This window comes from Amaranthus tricolor, chromosome 14, assembly GCF_026212465.1.
Source record: "Amaranthus tricolor cultivar Red isolate AtriRed21 chromosome 14, ASM2621246v1, whole genome shotgun sequence".
Taxonomy (NCBI): Eukaryota; Viridiplantae; Streptophyta; class Magnoliopsida; order Caryophyllales; family Amaranthaceae; genus Amaranthus; species Amaranthus tricolor.
The window spans coordinates 18,799,371-18,827,091 of record NC_080060.1 but is presented as its reverse complement, the minus strand read 5'-3'; the positions used below and the strand labels follow the sequence as shown (position 1 = coordinate 18,827,091).

The following is a 27,721-nucleotide window of genomic DNA, read 5'->3' as shown; positions in this document are numbered from 1 at the left end:
GTTGAGGACGTCAATGTGGCTAATGTCAATGAGGATGTAGTACATCATGTTGATGGGTATGAGACAGATGAAGAGAATGTCAATAAGGATGTGGATCGTGTTGATGAGATGATGGAGGGAGTCGAGGATGAGTTAGGAAAACGTCCTTGTGTTTTTGACTTGTTGACAGAGGCTTCTCAAAAGCCTTTGTACCCTGGATGTACAAAGTTCACCAAACAGCAGTGTTGACAATTTTCAACATTAATTCAAAGTTCAATTGGAGTGACGCTAGTTTCACAATGTTATTAGAAGCGTTAGGTGAGATGCTTCCTAAGGGAAATGAACTTCCAAAGTCGACATATTATGCCAAAAAGCTCATGTGTCCTTTTGGCTTAGAGTATCAGAAGATCCATGCGTGTCCGAATGATTGTTTATTGTATCGGAATGAAAACGAGAACTTAGAAGAGTGTCCTAGTTGTGGCTTATCGCGCTACAAGCGTAAAGGGGATCGGGATGATAAAGGGCCCCCGGCTAAGGTATTGTGGTATCTTCCAATAATATATAGATTCAAGCGCTTGTTTTCTATAAAGAAAGATGCATTAAATTTGAGGTGGCATGCAGATAGGGTGAAGAAAGGTCACTTGCTCACACATCCATCTGATTCTTCGGAGTGGAAGAGTATTGATAGGTTGCACAAGAATTTTGGGGATGAGGTTCGTAATTTAAGGCTCGGACTGTGTACGGATAGAATGAACCCATTTGGTAATCTTAGTTCTCAACATAGTACTTGGCCGTTACTGTTAGTGAACTATAATTTGCCACCTTGGTTGTGTATGAAGCGTAAGTACATTATGCTTTCGCTTCTTATCTCGGAACCTAAACAACCTGGCAATGACATAGATGTATATCTTGCACCTCTCGTTGAGGATTTGAGAAAGATGTGGGATGAAGGCGTTTCCTTGTTTGATGTATATGCTAATGAGGAGTTCACCTTGCGTGCAATGCTTTTATACACCGTTAATGATTTTTCGGCAAATGGCAACTTATCGAGGTATAAGAACAAAGGGAAGAAAGCATGCCCAATATGTATCGATGACATGGAATCCACGTTGATTCCTAAGTGCAAACACATATTCATGCACCATCGAAAGTTCCTCCCACGAGATCACCAATATCGTAAGAAGAAGAAGATGTTCAACGGGGAGGTTGAGGACCGTGTAGCTCATCGACCGTTGACCGGTTATGAGGTTTATGAACAGGTTAAGGGAGTTGAGACTGTATTTGGTAAAACAGGGCAAGTGCAGGGGGTGAAGACCGATTATGGAAAAAAGAATCAATCTTTTGAAAGCATCCATATTGGAGAGATCTACAGGTTAGACATTGTCTTGACATTATGCATATAGTGAAAAATGTATGCGATGCCATACTCAGGACTCTCATGAACATTTCGGGTAAGACAAAGGATGTTAGGGCCGTGCGAGATTGGTTTGAATGTAAGGGTCTTCGTCCGGAGTTGTGGGCACATTTAAGGTGAGTAAGAAAAGAAATAGAGCTGATGAAGTTGGTGGCAGTAAAAAGGGAAAGGGCGGTAAGAAGAAGATGAGTAATGACAAAGTTTATTTGCCTCCAGCTTGCTACACATTGTCCAAAGCAGAGAAGCGGGCATTTTGTGAATTTGTATAGCATTAAGGTTCCGTCTGGGTACTCATCCAACATGAAGAGATTTGTGACTCTAAATGGTGAGCTGAAGTTGGGAAGCATGAAATCTCACGATTGCCATGTAATGAATAGGGGTGAAACTTATTCGGATTAAAACCGCAAACCAAACCAGACCAAACCGAATAACAAATATGGTTTGGTGATTTTTAAAATTTGGTTTGGATTAGGTTTGTAAATTTTAAAACCGAAATAATTAGGTTTGGAATTTTTAAAAATCGAAAACCGCATTACTAGACCGAACACCGAAATATTAAGGGTAAGACCGTAATTTTAAAACCTAAAACAAAAAGTCAAAAACCCTTATTACCAAATACCAACACAGCAAATTCCTGAAAACACAGCGCCGTCCCCTACTCTCCTTCCCCTTTTTTTCATTCTCTCTCTAAATTCTAAATTTCTGAAAACCCTAAGCCTAAGCCCGCCGCTCCCCGCCGCTCCTCTCCAGCCAGTCCGCCACTCCTCTCCAGCCGGTCCAACCGTCCAAGTAAGTCTTCTTCCATTTTTTTTTTGTTCGATTTGATTTTGTGTTTAATTTTCTGGGTTTAATGTGTTCGTTTAGGGTTAGATTTAGGGTTTTTTGTATTTAATCTTTGTTTTTTGTGTTTAATCTTTGTTTTTCGTGTTTAATCTTTGTTCGATTTAGTCTTATTCCATTTTTTTTTTGTTCTTAATCTTTGTTTCGTGTTCGATTTAGTCTTCTTCCATTTTTTTTTGTTCGATTTGATTTTGTATTTAATTTTCTGGGTTTAATGTGTTCGTTTAGGGTTAGATTTAGGGTTTTTTGTATTTAATCTTTGTTTTTTGTGTTTAATCTTTGTTTTTCGTGTTTAATCTTTGTTCGATTTAGTCTTCTTCCATTTTTTTTTGTTCTTAAATCTTTGTTTCGTGTTCGATTTAGTCTTCTTCCATTTTTTTTTGTTCGATTTGATTTTGTGTTTAATTTTCTGGGTTTAATTTAATGTGTTGACTTAGGACCTCTAAATACATTAAATAAGGATTAATATTATAAAGATTTATGAGCTGAAGCAAAGGATTAATAAGGATTAATCTTTCATATCAATGAACTTAGTCCTTTTTGTGATGGAGAAGATGACCTTAACTTCAGAATCAAACCCAATAAGAGAAGCAGCAAGAACATAAAGCCCAAATATCAAAACCCTTAAAACCAATTCTGCAATTTTCACCCTCTTTTCAATAACTTTAGCAGTGCAGCTTCCATGGTGGACAGCTACATTTCCTGGACTTGTTCCAAAACTCATCTTCTCTACTTTTCACACAGTTTTACACCTTCACAATTTGCACTTGAAAAATCAGAAGCAAGAATGTGTTTAACAATGAAGAAATGTTTCTAGCTTTCTTTTATAACACAAACTAAACAATCACAAATCACAATCAACCAAATCACAATCTACATTTCTGAATGTTAAATTGTTAATTATGTTGAATGTTGAACGTTAATATGTTGGTATTACTCATTTGATATGTTGAATGTTAATATGTTGCTGCTGCTGTATTATGCAAGAAAATGCAAGAAACTATCCTCATTAATTAAGGTTGATAATATATGTTGTTGATATTGGTTGATATTTTAGTCTTTGTAGACTAAATAGATTGTTGATGATCAATTGTAGTTTGCGATGTCGATGGATGAACCTTTTATAGTTTGCGATGAAAATGCAAGAAAATGTATTTTGTTTACAGATTATCGTTTATCTTAGATTCTCACTCAATTAAAAAAATACTAAAAAAAAAAAAAAAAACCGTAGACCAGACCAGACCAGACCGTTCTAGAACGGTCTGGTCTGGTCCGGTCTGGTCTTTTGACTGGTCTGGTCTGGTCTGAAAAATTTCCAGACCGGAATTTCTGGTCTGGTCTGATTTTTCTGTCAAACCAGACCAGACCGGACCGTGTGCAGCCCTAGTTCCGGCGTATGGGATCACTTCTTAAAGATTGAAACAGAATCTGGACTGCAAGCCAAATGCAAATATTGTGCAATTCAATACAAATACAATAGTAAGAGGAATGGAACAAGCACTTTGTGGGCACACATTTCAAAGTGTCGTAAGTATCCTTACAATGTTCCTAAAGACTCTAAGTCTAAACAAAGTTTGCTTTCATTTCAAGTTGCTAAAGAAACTGGGGGTGCTTCTAGTGGCTTAGTTGTTCATAAGTTTGATGCAGGAAAGCTTAGAAAAGGTTTGTCATATATGATAATTGTTGATGAGTTGCCTTTTAAGTTTGTTGAAGGCCAAGGATTTAAGTATTTTTGTAGTCTAATGGAGCTTAGGTTTCATGTACCATCTAGGATTACTGTAGCAAAAGATTGTTATGAAACATACTTAACTGAAAAAAGAAAGTTAAAATCATTTTTAAAGAGTTGTAACTCTAGAGTATCTTTAACCACTGATTCATGGACTTCTGTGCAACAAATTAATTATATGGTCTTAACTGCTCATTTCATAGATAATGATTGGAAATTACAAAAAAAAATATTGACCTTTATTCCTGTCTCTAGTCATAAGGGTGATGAAATTGGTAGGGCAATTGAGAAATTTTTAATTGAATGGGATCTTGAGAAAATTTTTTGCATAACTGTTGACAATGCTAGTTCAAATGACGTGGCTATAGGGTATATGCAGAAAAAAATTAATGCTTGGAAAACTGGAATTCTTAAGTGTCATTTTCTTCATATGCGTTGTGTTGCTCATATCATAAATTTGGTTGTTAGTGATGGAATGAAACACGTGGATAATTCTGTTGTGCGTGTTAGGCAAGCAGTGAGGTTTATCAAACAATCTCCTGCAAGGTTGTTAAAGTTTAAAGTTTAAAAAGTCAATCGCGTGCGTGGCCTCCCTTCTCAGTTCTCCTTTCTTAGACTCACCATTAACCTTCTCCCTTCTCCAAAAAAATGTTATAGATAAGATAAATTATTAGAAAAAAGAACGAAATAAGACGAAAATCAACTTATTTCTAAAAATAAGCGTCTAATTTCCAAACCTGAGGTTTGGTTCTGTTCGCAGTTAGTAACTACGAACAGATGCTTAATTTTTTAAAAAGGCAAAGAAGCTGTTCGAATGGGCTTATTAGTGACTGCGAACAGGGTAAAAATGTCAACAGCAACAGCTTCTTTGCCTTTTTAAAAAATTAAGCACCTATTCGCAGTTACTAACTATGAACAGAACAAACCTCAGATTTGGAAATTGGACGCTTATTTTTTTAAAACAAGTTGATTTGCCTCTTATTACGTTCTTTTTTTTTTAATAAATTAGCATATCTATTTCAATAATTTTCTCTTCTCAAACCCACGAACAAAATCCCTGAGACCCAGTTACCCACCCACGACCGGAGGAGTGACGACCGACTCCACCCACCCTTCGCCGGCATCTCTTGCCACACGCCAGACGCCACCCTTCACTGCTGTTCGTTGTTCTCTGAAATTTCTATAACCCAGTTCATTGTTCGCACTTCACAAGGCCACTGCCCACTGTTTCTGCTACCGTGAACCAATAAGCGTGAGGTCAAGGCCATTAGGCCCACCGACTCTGACGGTCACCGTGAACTGTAAACACCACCAGACCAATCCACCTTCAATTCAATTTCAGGTATTATTTTGATTTTTAAAATCCTCAAAAGATTTTTTTTTTAATTCAAATTTCAAATTCAGTTTCTTCAATTATTAATATGTTTTTACTTATTATAACTTTGGAATTTGGAATGTTAATATGTATTGTGATTTGTGAATTAGTGAATGTGTTTGGTTTTACGATATGTGTCATTGTGCTTGATTAAATATCTATGAATTGTTTGATTTCAAGATCTACTTGCTATGGTTTAAGGATTATTACATCCCTGAGATCCTGGCTACTGTTGAAGCCAGGTTGTTTGATCTAAAATATTCCTTTAGTAGAACCACTTTTAGTTTTTATATGATAGATACATTTCTTTTAACTTTGTTTTATTTATATTTGGATGATTGGAAAAGTTGCGTGTTATTAGAAAGGTCTTTTACCATCTTTTAGTGGAAATTGGAAAGAGCTTATCCAAGAGCGTGAAAATGATTTGAAGGTTTAGCTGTTTGACCACCCCAAGATTTATTTTAGAGTTATTGGTTAAAGAACTTATTGGAAATGCTTCTTTGCTCTCTGATTTCTTTCAAAATTAGTTTAAACATCCAATGAACACCATTTTATTGAAGGGATCAACTTTTACATTAGACACCAAAGTGTCATTCATGGTCAGATATAAGTGTTGAGTTATACTTTTGATTCCCTGGTGGGATTTAATTTGCAGCCCCATTCTATAGGGGCATAATGTTGTTGAAGCTTGATTCCCTGGTGGAAGTTTGAGCCTTGGATTTGTCCCTGCAAGCAGCGTTTGAATTTCTCATAAAATAACATAATTTATCTTTGTTCTTTTACCTGGGTTCTTTAGAGCAACAAGCCATCATTATTCTCCTTCCTCCCGATTCTTGTTCGAAAAGAGGAACAAACACCACAACCCTAATTCGGGTTGTTTTGAAAACTCAGCAATAAGGAAGTGCAAACAACAATATTGATCTTTCTTTTTAAATCTGAACTCTTAGAGGAAGGTATCAATTTTCTTTTCACTTTTCCATTTCTAAATAATCCCTTGGTTTTTTATATATACCATTTCTATTTATGTTTGGGTACATATATATTGATACCCTCCTTGTTCTAGTATAATTACTTATAGAAAAATACATTAGGATATGAATGAATGAATTAGTTTCATGAAGTATTACATATATATATATATATATATATATATATATATATATATATATATATATATATATATACACGTATATGTATACGTATATATATATATATATATATATATATATATATGAATATTATGTATATGTATACATATATATTCTATTAAAGTTGGACGAATCTTAATGATTAGAATGAAAATGATGGACATTTTAATTAAGAAATTGGTGAAAAATGTTTGTTATTGGTAATATAATGGGTTCAGGAGACAACTTCATCGACGAGCCCTTCTATAGTAGAATTTTGTAATAGTTTGGTTTTGTAGACTTATCTCGGACTTATGTAGATTCAGGTAATATTTGGGACTGTAATTTAGCTGTTTGTTCTCCATATTAGCTTTTATAGTTAAGTTTAGACCTTGTGACACCCCTTTAGAGGTTATGGTTTGAGATATGATTCGTTTGGGTTACATAAACAATGACCTAACTTGATTGAAGATTATTTGGCAAGAAGAGATTAAGAAAAGACTTGTGAGTTATTTGTTCAGATACTTCTTCAAGTCATATGAGTTGTTAGTCAGAATCCTCTTCAAGTTATGGAGATGAATATACGGAAGTATTATCAACTGATGAAAAGTTTGCAAAGTGAAAAATGATCAAGATAGTCAAATGTTCATTCATTCAATAGAAAATAAAAATTACAAATAACTGGAAGTATTCAATATACAGCAAAATTTTTGAAACTTCCAGGAGATAATAAAAATAAAAGTTCTTGATTAGCTGGCTGGAGGAGTCGTCGAGGCAGAAGGAGTAGAAGTAAAAGTTCCCTGGCCAGATGATGCTTTTTATTGGGCCATTAGGGTGGGAATGCACGAAGTGACTGGAGTTTCTGGAGCCAAGAAGGGTTCAATCATATACCATTCCAGGTCAGGATAAGCATTAAAAATTGCATTCATTGCAAGCCAGAGAGAGCCCTCCTTGGTTCTAGCCCTATCAGTTGCTAGATGAGATTGAAACTGGGATTGGAAGTATATGAGTGATTTGATAGTGTAAAATTTTGTGTGGAAATTGTGAATGCTACACGAAATGATGGTATAAAACATCAAAGTTATATGGTATTACAAAATGGCTACATAAAATTAAACACTAAATTAGGACTGACCAGAGTATTTGTTTATTGATTGTCTCTTCTTTTGTAAGATCTGAAACACAGTCTACTAATTTATAGCCTTTGGTTATTGGAAAACTTGCTGTATTTCCTCATTTTGAAACAAAGTACTACTGTACTCCTTTGTTCAACCTTAAGTGTCCCATGTGACCCAGTTCGGCACATGTGTCAATATATTTTTTATTCATCCCGTAATATTTCTAGTTTTATTATAAATAAAAATTTCAAATAAGACACCTATGGCTATGTCGAATACGGAGAGAGTAGAGTTTTAGGCTGCATTTTTAATTGAAGAAATTCTAATTTAATTATAAAAAAAAATAGATATTTAAGGTGATATTGGCAATTTCACCAACTCTCCCTCAAAATAAGGGCAGTTTTATGCTCCTTCTGTACCATTTATTCTGTATTTGGTTTTTATTTTGGGTTATCTCATTTATTTTGCTCTATTTTCCCTTTTGACAGCCTACGTTCTTTACAATTTTCTTATGAACTCATTCTTCATAAACTCATTCACATACTTTTTTACCATACTTGTTACATGTCTTATTTATGAACTACAAGTTATAATATTATGTATCTGTAAAAGATGTGCGAATTAAATACGACGAAGAAAGTAGTAGTACTAGTAATTTTAAATGTAAGTAGAAATAGTACCCTGACTGACTAGTTTATTGTAAAAACTTAGTTTTTATAAAAAAGGATCTGACGATCAATGAGTACATATCTAGTTTTTTGTTTTGCAATTTACAACTTGCCGAACTTGCTCATGTCCTTCTTTCATCTTTGTTTTCACTTTCTTTCTTTTTGTATTAACTTTCGGAAATTAACCATCAAGACTCCAAGAGTACAATTTAGTGTTTAATTTATTCCTACCTCCATATTCATATCATAATACTACCTCTCTAATATGAAATTTACTCTATTTTTCTTTTTAGTTTGTCTCATTAATTTGTCTTATTTCTATGGTATAAAACATTAAAGTTTCTAACATGCTACCAGTGAAAATGCCCATCTTTTCGTTGTAAGTTGGCCACTTCTCAAGTGTTGACCGCTTCTATGGTATAATACAAAAAAAGCCTTCCAAATCACTAAACAAACTAAGAAAGCCATGAGCCATCATATCATATGCATTAATCATCAATTTCAACTGTCTCTGGAATCATCCCATCCTTTTCATCAACAATTGACATCTTCATCAACTCTACAAGTTATGAAAAACAAACAATTACAATTTATATGTGATATATTGAAACTAAATTAATAAATAAATAAAATTTACCTTCTTCAATGTGCTCTACTTCTTCCATGTGTTCTTCAAAAAACACCGGGATAGGAGATGAACGTAACCAATCTTGAGAACAAACAAGACTTTGAACCGTCGTAGGAGCAAGGGAACTCCTAAACACATCAAGAACCCTCCCACTTGTGCTAAATGCACTCTCCGATGCCACAGTAGATACGGGGACCGCTAATACATCACGTGCTATCTTTCCCGTAATAGGAAACCTACTACAATTAAACTTCCACCAACCTAAAATATCAAAGTTCTCACAATCTTCTTCGGTATCTTCATCTAAATATTTCTCCAACTCAAGTTTCAATTCACCCTCTTTCTCATATTTCTGTTTCTTCCACTTGTTTTTCAACATCTCAATTTTTTTTTGTGAGGCAACACAAGCATTATCATCTTTACTAGTAGCTGAAATTTCTTCTTTATGAATATCATTAGAGTGTGAACCTCTATACTCCTCAAATAAAAGAAACAAAGCTTCCTTCACCTTTTTTGCAAGTGAATTCCCAACACTTGAACCATAAACCTCAACTAACCTCCACTCAACATACTCAAGTTTATAACGGGGATCAAGTACCACAGCAACAAAAATCAACAAATTAATTTTTTCAGGATCACCCCAATATTTATCATACTTATCCTTCATTACACTAGCCATTAGAGACATTGCTATATCATCAGAATCAATTAAATCTTTCAAAAGAGCAGAAATATTCACAAGTTCGTGAAAAAATATGTTTGCAGTTACATATAAAGAGCCAGAAACACGCAAAGTAAGATCGTAAAAGCTTTCTAGAAACTGACAAAACCTTCTAACATTATCCCAATCAGCAATTTCAGGTTTACCCTTTCCCTCTATATCCTTTAACTCACTAGCATAATAGGGATCTTCTTCACAATACCTCTCAAATACATCCTCAAGAACAAGTGCAGCCTCTAACATGAGATAGGTGGAATTCCACCTTGTACAAACATCAACACATAACAACTTTTTAGTTATAATCTTAGCAGCTTACAATACACTTTTTAAACTTTAACAACCTTGCAGGAGATTGTTTGATAAACCTCACTGCTTGCCTAACACGCACAGCAGGATTATCCACGTGTTTCATTCCATCACTAACAACCAAATTTATGATATGAGCAACACAACGCATATGAAGAAAACGACACTTAAGAATTCCAGTTTTCCAAGCATTAATTTTTTTCTGCATATACCCTATAGCCACGTCATTTGAACTAGCATTGTCAACAGTTATGCAAAAAATTTTCTCAAGATCCCATTCAATTAAACATTTCTCAATTGCCCTACCAATTTCATCACCCTTATGACTAGAGACAGGAATAAAGGTCAATATTTTTTTTTGTAATTTCCAATCATTATCTATGAAATGAGCAGTTAAGACCATATAATTAATTTGTTGCACAGAAGTCCATGAATCAGTGGTTAAAGATACTCTAGAGTTACAACTCTTTAAAAATGATTTTAACTTTCTTTTTTCAGTTAAGTATGTTTCATAACAATCTTTTGCTACAGTAATCCTAGATGGTACATGAAACCTAGGCTCCATTAGATTACAAAAATACTTAAATCCTTGGCCTTCAACAAACTTAAAAGGCAACTCATCAACAATTATCATATATGACAAACCTTTTCTAAGCTTTCCTGCATCAAACTTATGAACAACTAAGCCACTAGAAGCACCCCCAGTTTCTTTAGCAACTTGAAATAAAAGCAAACTTTGTTTAGACTTAGAGTCTTTAGGAACATTGTAAGGATACTTATGACACTTTGAAATGTGTGCCCACAAAGTGCTTGTTCCATTCCTCTTACTATTGTATTTGTATTGAATTGCACAGTATTTGCATTTGGCTTGCAGTCCGGATTCTGTTTCAATCTTTAAGAAGTGATCCCATACGCCGGAACGATCCTTCATCCGCTTTCGAACAGTGCCAATGGTTGCTTTAGAGGCCGTTGAGGTCTCTGTTCCAGCAGTATCAATTTCTGGGTTTGACATCTTGAAAAAGAACAATAGAAGAGGGCTTTATTCGAACACATAAGATTGATTATACATAAATTATGTTCGAAAATCTATTGTAATCTAGCATTAGGATTTTAATGTTTTACATGTTAGTAATTGATGCCTCCATCTAAGTAAGCATGGAAACCATTGCCCATCTATCACCTCTAAATAAAGAGTTTGCAGACTTAAATTTTTCAACTGTTGGAAACATTTCATGAGTTCTAAATTTAATTTGATAAATTTTTAATTTGGATAATTTTTTAATTTATATTAAAACAATAAAAAACTCCAATAGGAAGTCACATCAAAAAGATAGAAAACAAAAAAAATGAAGAAGAAGAAGAAAAGTATGTACCTTGCAATTACTCGATTTTGTAAGCAATTGTGCAATTACGCTAGTTTTCAATAACCTCAGTTGTGAATTTCGCCAGTTAATCTGTCTTGTAGAAGAAAACATGAAAGCTTTTCTTCAATTCGAAAATTATAGGGTTTAGATGGTATAATGAAAATTGAAATCAAAAAGAGGAGAGATGAAAGTTGACGGTTCAATGACAATTAAAGAAACATAAAATTAAATTTTTTTTTCTTAAATATGAAATTGGTAGATAGAGATAATGAATTAATGTGATGAAATTTGGCTGACATGGCCAAAATTTTTTTCATGAATTGAAATTAGGGCAATTAGGGGATAAGGGATGGGGATATTTTAATTTCAATTACTCCTTTTTGTTTTTGTTAGCCACGACACAAAAATCTTTCACTACAATTTTGGCATTGTAGCTAACAAAATCAAAGAGATAAAAAAGTATATATCTTAAAAATATTCTTACCTCATATTTAAATTAATGTAAAATTTTTATAAGGAGTTATGATTTTTTTTTTTACTTTAGTAAAGAAAAACTAATAATTATTATTAATAAAGTATATAAAACTACAAATGTTATTGATTTAAAAAATGTTATAAGTGTGTTACTATGCGAGTGTGCAAAAATATCCAATCTGGAATATTTGGTATATCTGGTATCAGGATCGATTCAATATTCGTTTTGAACACCCCCAATTAAATATTAATATTTTAATGCATCACATTGTAAATGATGTAACAAAGAAAAATTAACGCATTATGATTCAATGATTTACATGTTAGTAATTAATCCCTCCATCTAAGTAAGCATGGAAACCATTGCCCATCTATCACCTCTAAAAAGAGAGTTTGGGACTTCAAATCTTTCAACTGTTGGTAACATTTCATGATTTCTAAATTTAATTTGATAAATTTTTAATTTAGATAAATTTTTGATTTAGAATTAAAACAATAAAAAATTTCAAAATTAGGAAATCACGTGAAGAAGATAGAAAACAAAGAAGAAGAAGAAGAAGAAGAAGAAGAAGATTATGTACCTTGGAATTACTCGATTTTTTAAGCAATTGTGCAATTACGCCAGTTTTCAATAACATCAGTTGTGAATTTCGCCGGTTAATTTGTCTTGAAGAAGAAAAACGAAAGCTTTTTTTCAATTCGAAAATTATAGGGTTCAGATGGTACAATGAAAATTGAAATCAAAAAGAGGGGAGATGAAATTTGACAGTTCAATGACAATTAAAGAAACATAAATTAAAATTTTTTTTCTTAAATTTGAAATTGGTAGATAGAGATAATGAATTAATGTGATGAAATTTGGCTGAGATGGCCAAAATTTTTTTCGTGAATTGAAATTAGGGCAATTGGGGGATAGGGGAGGGGGACATTTAAATTTCAATTACTCCTTTCTGCTTTTGTTAGCCACGACACAAAAATCTTTCAATACAATTTTGGCAATGTAGCTAACAAAATCAATGACAAAGATTGGGTTGCTAAGTCCGGATTGAACTTTTGATAATCGTTGTCTATTTGCAGTTTATGAAGGTTAGAGGTCACATTTTGTTGGAAAGTAGTGAAATTGTTATTGCCAATGAGGGTGATTATATTGGTTAGGGATGTTAAAGTATATAACATATCTTGGTGCTTTAACCATAAGTTTAAGTTTTTGGTTGAGTTGGTTCCTTGACATGGTATCAGAAGCCAGTGTGACAAGAGGTGCCGGGTTCGAATCTCAATCACCCCTCATTTAAAGTGGAATAGTCAGCGCATGTGCGCATCCACACTTCTAGCCCAATGGGCTTTCGTGTGAGGGGACGTGTTACAGTATATAACATATCTTGGTGCCTCAACCATAAGCTTAAGCTTTTGGTTGAATTGGTTCCTTGACAGGGGTAGTGTTGATGATAGTGCAAGTGGCTAGGATTAGGCACTACAAAAGCAATCAACTCCTCGACTTTCTGATAGAAGTTTGGGCGTACACGAAATTTGTATTGGATTCAAAATAACATTCATATAATTAAAAATGATTAAATACATTTTGTGGGATATGTTGAATATTTCGAACGAGGATGAGTGGGTTTATTTAAATAGAAGCAATACGTCTATGCCCAACTCGCCTTCTGCTAGGCTTGGTCCAGCTAAAATCGCTATAATACGAAGTTTTCTACATATTTGCGTTTTTAGCTCCACTACCTTCTAATTCAAAATTTTTAGGCTCGTTTGGTATAAATTTTTTGAAATAAAGTACTAACGGCTCGTTTGGTTGGTGGTATTAAATGATGGTAATGAGAATGATTTATAGTTTAAAATATCATCAAAAGTTCCATGTCATTCCCATGGTAATGAAACTTTGATTATAAAAAAGGTTTTTGTATATACAAATTTTCATTACCACCTAATACCACCTCTCCCAATGGTAATGCATTGGATTGAAATTTATGAAGAAAATGAGATGATTGAAGTTGGACAAGCATGGCCATCAAGGTAGCAAGAGATTTTTCAACAGAAATTACTCTAATTTTCATTCTCATTACCACCGTTTAATACCATCTACCAAATGGGTCATAAATGATTAAGACATCTAATTAGTTATTGGTTGGTATAAAAAAATTTAACCAATTTTATTTCTTTGGGTTAATCATTACCTTTGTTTTGATTCCCCTCTTTTTCTAAGAGTAATAAGAAGAAAATGAAATCACTTTAGAGGGCGCTTGGTATGTAAAATTTATATGCAGGAAACGGAATGAATAATGCATTACCATTACTAAGTGTTTGGTTAGACATCCAAGATAACCCAATCAATTTCTCAAGGGAATGTTTTCCTCCCATTTGTTACCCTCATAAAATCCGGTAACAAAAACCATTACGCTCCGCCCTCCATCAACAAATAGTATTGATTTGCTACTACATATCATTCTCCCTATTTCTTTCTCCTTTTCTCTCTACTCTTTTACTCAAAATTTCTTACCGTTTTTGCTCAAAACTTTTTCTCAATACGACATCCATGATTACTTCCATACATTTTGTATTCAAAAGTAAATGCAAGAATAAGATGAATAGTTTACCCAAAAGAACAAATAAGATGAATAATGAGAAAAAAAACTTCAATTAATTTAACAATGAAAGAAGGAAATAAACTCCTTTTATATATATAACCAAGGCCGTAATATAACCAAGATTCTATTCTAATAATACAATATCCAATGCGTAGGAATTACACATAATAATCAAAAGAAACCAAGGTTGCATAATGTTCATACCCTTATGTATTTTTCTCAATCTAAACCCTTTTTTCCTGGCACTTCAAACCACTATAATTGCACATTTTATAATTTTTAATTCAATATGTATAATTTTAGTGGTTATTTTACACGAAATAGATTCTCTTTATTATGCATTGAACATTTCTCCAAGTTGTACAATAAGTAACTAAGCTTAGTGGTGTCTTGAAAGGAAAGTTGTTGATTTGTACATATTTACTTATGCAGTTACAAAATGGATGAGATTGTTAAGGAAGTCAAGGAAGTCGAGAAACAGTGGGATGAAACAAGTTTTCAGTGTCAAGGATATATAAAGGCAATAGAAGAGTATGGAAAATCACGAGATATGAGTGGAGAGAAAAACTCTCTTCCAAGATTGAATGGTTTGGCACAGGATGGGTTGGTTGTGCTTAATTCGTTGCAGCTTAAGCTTGATACATTGGCTCCGCAACTTCCAACATATGATGAGGCTCAGAGTGCACAGGCTCTTGTTGAAAACTGGAAGCATCAATGTCAAAGGTGAATTCAAAACTTCAAGGTGTCATCCCCTTTTCCCTCCATAAAATAAGGGGAGGAAACAAATAAAAGAAAAATGGAATAAAGAGCTTTATTCTTTCCTTTTTTTATATGTTGTTCTTTCTTGGAACCAATTTTATACTTATTCAGTTATTTGTATATATAGTTGATATTTAGTGTCTATTTTATTTCCTAGCTTGCGCGCTGCTTTGAGGAATGCTAATCTGCAAGCAAAGATAAACATCAGGAAAACTGCTCAGAAAGAGGTAAATAAAAAAATTTGTTATCTATTTTCTCTTGTTTTTATTTTGTGTAGTGAAAATGCTTTTGTTATTACCTAATACCTTTCATAAATGCACTCCTTATATTTGTCCGTCCTTGCTTCGTAAATAAATATCTATGGTAAGGTATGCTAGAAAGTTCTTTGATTGGAAGTTGCAAACATTTAAAAAGCATTGTACTGTCATATCACCAAATGGCTTTCCTCATTTATGTTTGTGTTTGGCGATACTCATTCAGGGTAGTGTTACTTGTAACATTGACTTTATTATGATTAGGGAGTTGGTATTTAAGTCATGTTAATATGTTTATGGTAGTTTATTCTCTTAGCCAGGTTTAGGTGATGATTTCTGCAATATGCTTGTGATATGTAAAATATTAAGAATTAAATAAAATTTGTAATTTTAATGTAGACATGATGGCACCCTTCATCATTTAGGCTTTTAAGACAATAATATACCAATGCAATACTATCTTTTAGGTGTTTTAAGATTTTTACTAATTTTCATATGCACCTTTAGAGTTGTTAACTTAGCTCAGTAACCATAATCTTCCGGGTATTTGTTATCATTCAGAAAGCATAGATGTCGCCTATCCCATCGAATAATTACTACCAAATTCTCAATCCCAAAAGATTGTGTCGGTTACATAAACAATTAATTAGAAGACTAATACATACTGTAAATATTTCCTATATATTGTAAAAAATAGCGTTAACCAAAACACTCCTTAGATCACAAGTGTTCATGTTTTTTTGACCTAGTTATGGGTTTATATGGGTCATATGGAAGACCACTTAAACGCCTCTTTGATTCTTGGCGCATGTACTACATGAGGCTCTTCAAATGTGTGCCTTTTTGCGCCTCGCGTGCCTCGTGCACCTCGTGTATGCCAGATATAATTTTTGATAAATAACATGTCTTTGCCTAATATTACTAAAATAACCCTCACTTCTTAGTTGTTTAATGAATGGAAAGCAAATATTTACACTCTTTTTTGCCCTAAAGATAAAATGTGGAGGGAGAAACGAAAGAGTAAAGATAACCTTGAAGTGCCGCCATCTTCATTGGTTGACGTATGATTTAGATTTATTTTCTAAGTGTTTGTTTAAGTGTGTCACAAAACAATTCAAGCATCAAGAACCACTATTTTCTTTTTACCTTTGTTTTTGATTTTTTAACTCAAGACTATGTTATTGACTTATCGAATCATCGTATGACTTTATGTAATACTCCCTCCTATTCAGCTCAATTGTCCCATTTGTTTTTTCACACTTGCCGAGGCAACATTTTAACTCTTAATATCTCAAATTATGCTTAATTAAAAATTATAAAAAGTTGATATTAATAATCCTTGTATTGAGACGAATCAAACAAGATCCCATATGACTATGTTTTAACTTATAGATTAAGAGTAAAATACAAATTAAGAGTGACAAGTGAATAGTGCCAAAAAAAAAAAGGGACAATTCAGCTGAATAGGAGGTAGTATGTGCTAAAATAGTGTTTAGCTTACTTATATGTTATTATAATTTGAATTTCATGTTTTAATTATGAAGTATTAAATATGTTTCAAAAATGATTTTGGAGTTTTTTAACGAAGTTGTGCGCCTCGCATACAAAAAGCTCGCGTCTTCGCCTTTCGCCTTGCGCCTCGGGAAAAAGGACCTTTTGTGCCTCAATGCGCCTTGTGCTTTTTTAAAACTAAGAATCTAGGTGCACAAGTGCCCACCTAGATAGTCCCTCTTCGACACTGATTCTGAACTAGAACAGCTGCTCATGACCTGTACATGTGCTGAACTTATTTCCCTCAGACCCTGATCCTTTAGGTCACAATAAACCTGCTCATGCTTGCATTATCTTCTGATTCTAAATTGGATGTCTTGCTGAACTGACCCACATTCCTACTCCCAAGTGCACTGGTCTGCCAGACCTTAAACCCTAGTGTGTTGATGACTGATCTGATGCAACAGATCTGCTCATTGATTGCTCACCTGATCTGGTTTAAGTAACCCACAGGATCCATAGTTGTACCTTTGAACTGATTTGCTCCTAGTTGCACTGCTCACATACACCTTCAGTGGATTCTGTTTCTAGTGCACTATCTACTCCTAAGTGAACTTTACTCATTAACTGAACATCCAGCAGATCTTGCTCACCATACCTGATCAACAGATACACTTTCTACTGAACTACTGCATATCAGGTGCACAAGATTTGAACCTGCACTGACTATAAGACCTGAACCTGAACAACACATTGACCAGATATTTTGTCTCAACAACTCCCGCCTTTAATTTTCTTATATTAAATTATAAACCATGTTATCCATCTTATCCAGCATGTGTGGGTGGATGCCCCTATCCTAATTTGATAATGAGCTAAAGCCATATGTCAAACAAGCTCACTAGAGAATTAATATGGACTGCTAACTCAGATGTTAAGGGCTGCAAACTCACGCACACAAAAATGACACAAGAACAGAATGTTCAATAAACTGATGGCAATATTCAAGTCTGCCAAACTCCAAGTCAGAACTTTTATTTAATTCTTTTTATAATGGCACATATTACAAGTATGATGGCTTATATAGCCCAAGAAAGCCACCTCATAACTACCTATAATGTGGGTAGGAGCTAGGAGGTGTTCAAAACGCACCCGATGATTTGATATGTACTCAACATTGAAATTGAACCCAGTTTTGACTTGACTTCAAAGAATTCAAAACTATGTAAAATCAATGTGACACAAGGCCTTATTTTAAACTGATTTGAAATAGCTGACTAAAAAATAAGCAAAATGAAAAAAGAAACATTGAAAAGACTATCAAACGAAGGAGAAAGAAAGAAAATATAAAACATAAACAAAATGGATCTTCTTGTATATTTACAAAACACGCAATAAATAGGTATTTTAAGAAAGCTACAAAAACTATGAAAAGGTAAACAAATGATATAGTTTTGTGTTTATGAGATACTTATTTATAATATGATGAAAGATCAAAGCACAAGAAAAGAATCTTAATAGGCTTTCGAAACAACTTACCAAGTTACCCATATCTGATTGATTTTGGGTAGTCTAAAATGAAAATTTCATATCTCCCTAGGCACAACACCAAATCCAATATTTCTAATGCCAAAAGTTTCATAACTCAATGAAGTTTACTATGTTAAAAAAGTTTTTAAAATGGTTTAAAAGAAGACCTCCAAAACAAAGTGGTTTTCAATCTTCAATTTTGTTAGATTCCATCATCCTTTATTTTTTCGATTTTAGGTTCTTCTCGTCAAAACCAAATGAAATATTTATCCCATGAGGACTTATAGCTCCGATACCGATTTTCACTAAGTATGGACCCCAAGGATTAGGCTAATGAATCCAAGAATCCAATCAAGGTGATTGCACGCCTGAAGTTATTTGACTCTTTGATGGATATTACTCGAAAATGAAAGGATATGATCATGTGACATTGATCTTGGACATGACTCAATTAATATCACATGCTAACAAGCCCTCATCCTCCAACTCTCAATCAAATTTCTACTATCTTTGATCTTAGTGGAGTCTTTCTATGGACTCCCTTTGTTTCAGTTTCAAAGAAAGAACACATGTTAGCAATATTCATCGGCAATTTCCCTTGAAAGAGAACACGTCTGATTAGAATTCTAATCACTTAGAATGTGTTTATTTAATCATCAAAAGTTGAATACAACTGAGCCTAAATGTCTCTTTATATAGGAGAGCATACTAGTCTACTCCAAATGTGAATAGAAGGCTGAGCACATGCATGAGGCTTTACTAATAGCCCACGTGACAATCAATAACAAACAGCCCATGTAATTTATGTACCTTCTAACTAATCCCTAACAACTTGGACTTTATTCAACCAATCAACAAAAATAAAATGGACGACTATTTACATGTGTTCCTTTTAATACTACTGTCTACTTTTCTTATTGTTGTCATTATGAGGAACTAGATGCATGATTTCTGATGATGATGCACCAATTGGCCTTGTACCTACGAGCCCAGGTGCACAATTGCAGACCTGATGCAGCTTGACTTGTGACTAAATTTATCATCATTTCTAACCTAGCATCCAAGAGATTGCTGATAGAGCTACTAACTCACCTATACCCATGTACTGAACTTATTTCCATCAGACCCTGATGCTTTTGGTCACACTAAATCTACTTATGCTTGCATTGTTATCTGATTCTGAATTGGATGTAGTGTTGAACTGACCCACATTTCTACTCCCAAGTGCATTGGTCTACGGTACCTCAAACCCAAATGTATTGATGACTGATCTAATGCAACAGATTTTCTCACTGATTGTTGACCTGATCTGGTACAAGTGATTTGCCCCTAGTGTTGCACTGGTCGTATACACCTTCAACTGATTATGTTCCAAGTGCCTGACCGCAGACCTGATCTACTCCAAAGTGAACCCTAGTCTTATTCACTGAACATCCAGCAGATGTTGATCACCATACCTGATCAACCGACACCTTTCTACTGAAATGCACATATCAGGTGCATAAGATCTGAACCTGCACAACGCACTGACCATAACACCTAAACCTGCACACTGACCAAGTTGGCTAGCTTGATTGTGTTTATGGAAGATTCATATTTGCACTAGTTTTAGACCTTCTATTATCTATCTCTTGAGTCTTGACCCATCACTGAAAAGATTGCTTGCATTTTTTTTGCATGTAATTGCTGCCCTATAAACATATGCTAATAATTATTTGAGTGATCAGCTTGCTTCTGTGATGGGCACATGCTTATATGAAGTTTGCAATATAATATATACAATCAAGCATTTGGAAGTTTTCAATTAGTTAAATGATATCCTTTAATTAGGAATTTAGAATCGTATGTTGATTTTGTTTTTAAAAGAAAACTATTTTCTTGGGCTAAATGTTTCATATTCTACACTATCTAAACTATGTATTAACTTGCAGTTTCTTTGAGACCTTTGGAATTAATTGATTCTTAATGTTTGTTTAGAGGTGCCCAAAACTTCGAGTTTAAATTAGTCTCTATCATGCTTAATCGAACTGTACTCTTGGTTTTTATGACGTGCCAACTTCTACATCTGTGCGTTTGGAAACGAACTTTTCTATTTTTTTTTTATATCATGGATGTAAAAGATTGTCTCTTTGTGACTTTTAGTTTGATTGCAGAGAGAACTTCTCCTAGGAGGTGGCAGTGAGTCCACTATGCGGAGACGCAATTTACAGTATGTGACTTATTCCTGTAGAATGGAGAATGAGAAAATTTACGACATGCAAATTTTATTTTGCAGTAAGCTGCCAATTTAGCTAAGTGAAATTGTTTTGTATTTTCAAGGACAAAAGCTGGGATGACATCTGCTGCAGAAAGCATCACTGAGAGCCTTCGTCGCACTCGTCAATTGATGGCTCAGGTGAGTACTCTTCAAACTTTTTGATATCACACTCTTTTAATCTATGACAATTTATGGCACGGTACTGGTTGATGAATGCACATTTGCCCTTTTAATCTTGCCTTTTTCCACGCGTAGGAGTTGGAAAGAAGTGCTAGTACATTAATGACTTTTGGTATGTTACTTCTTCCCAAGAGTTGTTTTTTACTTTCGTTGTTTCTTGCCTTACATTATTTCTTATCTTTCTAGATTTCGCTTACTGTTTTATGTTCTGCATATCAGATTATCCTGCAAAAGAGGATGTAAGAAGTTATGAAAGTAATTCTATGACAAAAATGAAGTTATGAAAGTATTTCTATGAAGTTGGGGTTTTGAAAGTGTTTTAAAGTTATTTCATATCAATCTTTGCAAACTAAATGAACAGGCTTGCATGAAACCCCTTATCTTGTATTGAGGTTGTAGAAGTCCTGAATATTAAGACCCAATTGTTTTTTTTTCCGAACTTTTTCACTGCAGAGTAATATTTTGCTTATCTGCCACTATATAGTTGCCCAATATTTATATTTCTGAATCAAAACAAAGAGAAATCCTTTGATGATTTAGTTAGATGAAATGAAACCCTTATGGCTAAATTTCCGTCCGGGTTGGTGAGTGGTGACCATAAAACAAAAATGCGGTAACGGTCGGGATTTCGGTAACGAAACGGTGATGCGGTAACGGGAGTGATGAGTTTATCGTAACGCCTAAATGTCGGTTAAAACCAAAAGATATCCCTTGATACGGTCCAAAACGCGGTTTTTTTACACCTTTACAACGCGGAAATTATCGGTTCGTTGTTTTAAAAAACCCTTACAATGCCGCCGCATATGCGATGCGGCCTTGTTTTCTAGAATGATGAAGTAGGAAAATGTAATGTTGGTAATTCAAGATTAATTAGATGATCTTTTGGCCTGTAGAGGGTTCAACAGAAACACTGAAAAAAGCAGATAGTGAATACAAAGGGCATCGATCACTATTAATGCGAACACGGAACTTGCTTTCCACAATGCAGCGTCAGGACGTTATTGACCGGTAGACAAGCTACTTTTTCTTATAGCAAATGTTCTTGTTTTTAAGCAAACTGTAATTTAAATTACGATTGTTCTCTTTGCAGCATCATCATTGTTGTTGGGTTTTTCTTATTCTTTCTAGCTGTTGCATACGTTGTTTCAAAGCGCATTAGAATATTGAAGCTGCAGCGATTAGTTATTGCATCTATTAAATCGGGTGTGGTTAGAAGAGCTGGTGTTAGGCAACAACCAGCTGCTAACGGACTTGATGTATTGCAACATGACATTGTACCTCCTACAATTGGGGCGAACCCTGCGGAGCATGTCTTGCATGAAGAACTTTGAAAGGCTTTTTAAGTTATCTCTCCATATTTTGTAGTATTTTGAAGTATATTTTGTAGAGTACCACCATTCTGTCGAAAATCGAAACATTTTTCCCCTCTCAATTTCATGTCTTTGTTGCTTCTGATTAACTGATGGGAGCCCATCAGAGGACTATGTTGTAGGCTTGTTAGGTAGTTTATCAAACAAACTGTAATTAAAATCCAAACGCTACACATTTTCTTTGAAGGCTTGAAACAAGCTGGTTCGAAGGATGAAGAAAAGTTATATGCATTGATGCATGCTTCTGGAAAACTTTCCTAGGAGGTCAGTTATTATGTGCTATTAGTTGAGATAATAATGACCAAATGATTCTTATCTCATAGGCTATAGTTGAAGGCGAAAATAACAAGAGTTCAGAATGATTTTTAATGAGAATATGATCGATAACGTCTTTTACATCCAAATTTATAATACCCTAATAAGTTAAACCTCTCTGCAGACCTGACTAGGGAAAGGAGTAGTTGGAGACGTCATATCCATGTTTTAGATTACTGATGTCCGTCCTTTGATCTCTTAGTGCCCTCAACCCCTTGCCCTTACCATCTCCTTTCTATTTGGTTCTTTGTTTTCTTTTGTAGTGGTACTTCTATCTATAGGCCTTAAAGTTGTTTTGCTTGTGTTTTTCGCGTCTCTCTATCTTTCTCGAGTCGGGGGACTCCTTTGGCCGCGCTTTCCTTTATGGGTATGAGTTGTCGCCGTCCTTCCCTCCCCAGACCCTGGCCTTAGCTTTCTAAGAGCGGAATATATACTGGATAGGATGATGATGATGATTAGGGATGGCAATTCAGTCCGAATCCGACCCTAATCTGACTTGATCCGAGGAAAATAATCTGATTCGAGTCCGAGGAAAAGGTTATCCGACTCCAACTCCGACTTCACGATCCGACTCCGAGTTAGAGACGGACCGAAGTTGGACCTTATTAAAAATCCGACACTCCGACCCGACTCCGACCCTGAAGAAAATTCGACTTTGAATTTGACTTTTAACCTAATATTTTGTTTCCTTTAAAACTCTAGACGTGACTAATTCAAGCTCTCTCTCACACTAATTGTAATTTTCGATTTTGAAAAACTACTTGGTATTTTTATTTAGATCAATCAATCAAAATACGACAAATCAGATCAAGAGAAGTAAAATACGCTAAATCAAAATGCGAGAAAATTTTGTTAAATTGTAGTATTAGGAATATTTCTCATGTCAAACTTGAATTCAAAGTACATATTTTTTTGTTAAATTGTATTTGAAAAATATATTTTTTTAACTTCGTATGCTTTAAATCATTAGTACAATATCACAACGATAAAGTTTGATAATAATTCGACTCCGTATCCGACTCCGTTGGAGGTCCGAGAGTCCGAGTCGGGGCAAACTTGGAGTATGCATAATCCGACTCTGAGTGGAGGTGGATTGAAAAAAAAACTTCAACTAAAATTCGGAGCAAAGTCGAAGTATGTATAATCCGAGCCGAGTCCGACCCATTGCCATCCCTAATGATGATGATCGATAACGCCTTTTACATCCAACTTTATAATACCCTAACTTTAACTTTAGTATTATAGTGAATAAGGGTCGAATCCAAAGAAAGTTTTAGAATAAATTTCTACTTTTATCAAATGCCTACTAGAGAAATAAACTAAACTAAGAAATAATAAAAAAAAAAAGGGAAAATTTCACGTGGTAGCCTTGAGGTTTTGGGTTTTCCACGTGGTAACCAAAATTTTTAAAAAATCCATATGGTAACCTTGAGGTTTACCAAATTGTTCCACCGTGATCTTTTTGTACATAAAACGTTAGCAAACGTTAATTTTGAAGCTTTAAATTTGGGAGAAAAAATATAATTTAGATGAAAGATGGTAGAGTTAGGGTTTATGTTTTGGAAGAAAATGTTGAAGCCAATGGCATTTGAAATGGTGAGTTGTATATATAAGCGTTCAACAACCTTAAAGCTTAGAAATTAACATTTGCTAACGTTTAATGTGCAAAAAGGTCACAGTGGAACAATTTGGTAAACCTCAGGGTTACCGTGTGGATTTTTTTAAAGTTTTGGTTAACAAGGGAAAAACCCAAAACCTCAGGAATTAACACGTGAATTTTCCCAAAAAAATTTATCAAAGAAATTATTGCTTAAGAACAAGAATGATAATCAAATGAGCAAATGGTTATTTCAACTATTTATTCTTTAGTCATAAAATGTAGATTAACTTGGTAGGATTGATAAACTCAATAATTACTCCCTCCGTTCTTTTTTGATCTTCCACATTACTATAACGGGTAGTTTCAAAAGTTCTTTCACTTTAGAACACTTTCTATTTTTAGAAAGTTTTTATCCCACTTTTACCCCTTAAAACCCCCCTTTTCTTTTAATGTATCCCTTTTCTTTTATTTATAATTATTTTCTCTCTCATACTTTCAATACAATCATTATTTCACACTACCATTTAATTAAAATAATACCCACTACAACCTCATACTTTCAATACAATCATTACTTCACACTACTATTTAATTAAAATAATACCCACTACAACCCAAAGATTCTATCTTTCTTAATATGTGTGAAAAACCCAAAGTAGAAGATCAAAAAAGAACGGAGGGAGTACTTGATAGAATAGAAAATTACTTTTTTTAAATCAAATTATTATCTCATTTCTGGCTCAAATTACTCTTACCATTTATTAACAACATTAAGATTTTCTTCTCGGCTCACATCATTATTAATTAATTATTGCCATTAACCCTAAGTGTTCAATTATATTGATTTTAATTTCCTAATTAATTACTTACGCCCTTATAATAATTTATTTACAATCTTAAAGCTAAAGAAGTAATTTATTGAATGAGCAAATACAACTCCATATTAAATTCTAATACAAAATTTCTAGTATTATCAAAACTACTAATATAGCCTAGAATTTAATCTTGCATTCAACCTTTCACTATTTGAGATTAAATCGATTCAATCATTAAAAACTACATTTTAATAAACAACTTTTATCTAATACCCTAGCCTAAAAGATATACTCACTACTCCCCGAAATAATCACTAAAATAGAAATAAATGACACAACTATGATACTAAATGTTGTGCGACATCGGAAGCAAAGAGTCAAAAACAATAAATAAACAATCAAGAAATTCAATGCAAACAATAAGAAATAACACTAGAAATTTAACGTAATTCATTATTAATGTGATAGCTACATGCACCAGCACGAGATCTAAAGATATCACTATAAACTGCAAAGATTACAAAGATAATCAAGTTTTTCTCTCTCAAGAATGGCTCACTTTGTTTTTGTACTCTCTATACATGTGGCTTCAAACCCTAGGACTAATAGAAGGGAGTGTATAAAGTAATCTCTAAATAAAAGATACTTGGGCTCCAAGAGAATAAGATAACTGGCCAAAAACACGTTAAAAAATAACTTTCTATAAAACCGCAAGAAGCGACGAGTCGTTGCTTATATGCAACGACTTGTCGCATAGTTTCTGACCTCTAAAACTTTGTGAAAAATTGAAGCTCGCCACTAGGAAAGAACCTCGTTACTCACGACTTTGCGAGTAGGTAGAACATTCGCGACTCGCGACCATCACAAATTCTAGAACGGAACCCTTGCGACGCCTCATCGCTTTTATTCTTCCCCAGGAGACAACTTGCAGCCTACACTCTGGAAAAAGTCATGTACGCCCAGTCAACGACTCCTCTTGATTCACCATATTCTATGACCAAGACTCGTTCGAGTCACCCAATCATCAACAATCTCCACCTTGACGAGAAATCGTAGTCAGCAAACGATCCCATCAACCCATAGTGAAAACATCTCAACCCAATCCCGATGCAAAGCTCATGCATAAGCCATATATCCTGATAAGTCTCCAACCAAGACCCATTCCAATAAGTCTCTAACCAAGACTCATAACGTACTCGTCCTCCAAATATATATAACAACTAGAGCTGTTCAAATATGATCCGACCCAAAAATCCGAACTGAAATCGAAAGTTAACCTACTCGAAAATATGTTTCTTTTTTAGGTTTAACGAATCGACATTATTCGAACCGAAGTTGCGCCCGAAACGATTTACGACCGAAAATCGTAAAATCAAACCCGAACTGCGACCGATTTTTATAACCGACATATAACCGTTAACTGAGATTACCCAAACCTAATAGTGGCCGACCCGAGTCATACCCGACCCTAATCATGCTCAAAACCGAACTTGATCCGGCTAAAACCGTACGAATTTTTAATCGAAATGCTGTAAACCTAACCAATTTTTAAATTTTAACATAGAGGTATGATCGACTCATATTCAATCATCTTATTAGTTAATCTAATAAAGTAATATAAATTTTAATAAATTAAATTTTATACATACAGGGTTTCATATATTTAGAGTTAATAATCAGTGTTCAATGTTTATTTAATTTTTAATTAAATTAGATGAAAAATGATAAAACTTTAATTTTAATTTACAGTCACAAGTAAAAGTAATAAAGTAATAATCATTAATTGATTTGCATTTTAACTTTTTTGCTTTAACTAAGGGGAATCTTATCATCAATTAAAAAATGTCTAACAACTTAATCTGATATTGACTCGATATATAGTAATTAGTAATTCGTAGCCGAATTCTACTGGAAAATAATACACGAACCCGATCTGTACCCGGTAAAACCGAACCAATTATTAACCGATGATAGTCCGAGACCGATTGACTACTCGACACGAACTTCAAACTTAGGGATGCAAACGGGGCGGGGCGGGGCGGGTATTGGAATTACCATCCCCATCCCCCTCTGTTAATGCAATCCCCATCCCCATCCCCATCCCTGCGGCGGTATAATTTTTTTCCCCGTCCCCGCCCCGATGGGTTTGTATCTAAAACCATCCCCGCCCCACCACCCATCTGGGTATCCATCCCCGTGTAATACCCATTTTCCCCGCCCCACCACCCCGCTTAATACCCATCTGTGCCACATATTTATATTCAATCCTTGTAAAGTCTCAAATAAATATACATGTCTAAACGGGAAAGACAAACGCATAACCAATCGACTCATCATTAACAACTTTGAACTCTTTTAACCATTTTTATGAAGACAAATGCGAGTCCGGACGAAGAAGATATCACATTTACAAAACGGGAAAGAAAACGGAAACTAGCAAAAGACATCCATTCGGACTTAGGACATTATACTTACACAACTTTTATCGAATCCAAAATTATACTTACAATACTTAAAACATTCAAATCAATTTATACATAACTTAATCACGTTTGTGGGTTACCTTTAATATAAACCGGATACCGGGTATCCAGTTTCCCAAAATTTGTACATATTTTGAGGCGGGGCGGGGCGGGGCGGGGCGGGGATGGGGCGGGTATCACCTAAAACCCATCCCCATCCCCATCCCCGCGGTGGGTATGAATTTTATACCCGTACCCGCCCCATGACCCATCAAACCGGGACCCATCCCCTCCCCGATGGGGCGGGGATGGGGCGGGTCTCCTATTAAACCCGCCCCGCCTGCATCCCTA

At 34.5% G+C, this 27,721-nt stretch overlaps 1 protein-coding gene across 7 annotated transcripts; it reads left to right on the top strand.

Annotated features, from left to right (window-relative positions):
- The first annotated feature begins 2,014 nt into the window (after positions 1 to 2,014).
- On the top strand, positions 2,015 to 22,430 carry LOC130799919 (uncharacterized). 7 transcript variants are annotated; one of them, XM_057663214.1, is made up of 9 exons: positions 2,015 to 2,182; positions 10,777 to 10,905; positions 14,770 to 15,060; positions 15,254 to 15,323; positions 20,525 to 20,580; positions 20,691 to 20,766; positions 20,884 to 20,920; positions 21,702 to 21,816; positions 21,899 to 22,430. In XM_057663214.1, exons 2-9 carry the CDS (start codon positions 10,853 to 10,855, stop codon positions 22,137 to 22,139), a joined length of 939 nt encoding a protein of 312 aa, XP_057519197.1. In that variant the 5' UTR covers positions 2,015 to 2,182; positions 10,777 to 10,852; the 3' UTR covers positions 22,140 to 22,430. The 7 variants fall into 7 exon arrangements, with proteins under 7 accessions (XP_057519197.1, XP_057519196.1, XP_057519202.1 ...); XM_057663213.1 differs by having other exon boundaries at positions 10,757 to 10,905; XM_057663219.1 differs by lacking the exon at positions 10,777 to 10,905 and adding an exon at positions 3,465 to 3,760.
- The last annotated feature ends 5,291 nt before the right edge of the window (positions 22,431 to 27,721 follow it).

Coding starts and splice junctions, on each gene's coding strand:
- LOC130799919 (XM_057663214.1), top strand. CDS start 10,853: ATGGTTGCTTTAGAGGCCGTTGAGGTCTCTGTTCCAGCAGTATCAATT. Junction 20,581..20,690: donor ATGCGGAGACGCAATTTACA/GTATGTGACTTA, acceptor TGTATTTTCAAG/GACAAAAGCTGGGATGACAT. Junction 20,921..21,701: donor TAGTACATTAATGACTTTTG/GTATGTTACTTC, acceptor TTTGGCCTGTAG/AGGGTTCAACAGAAACACTG.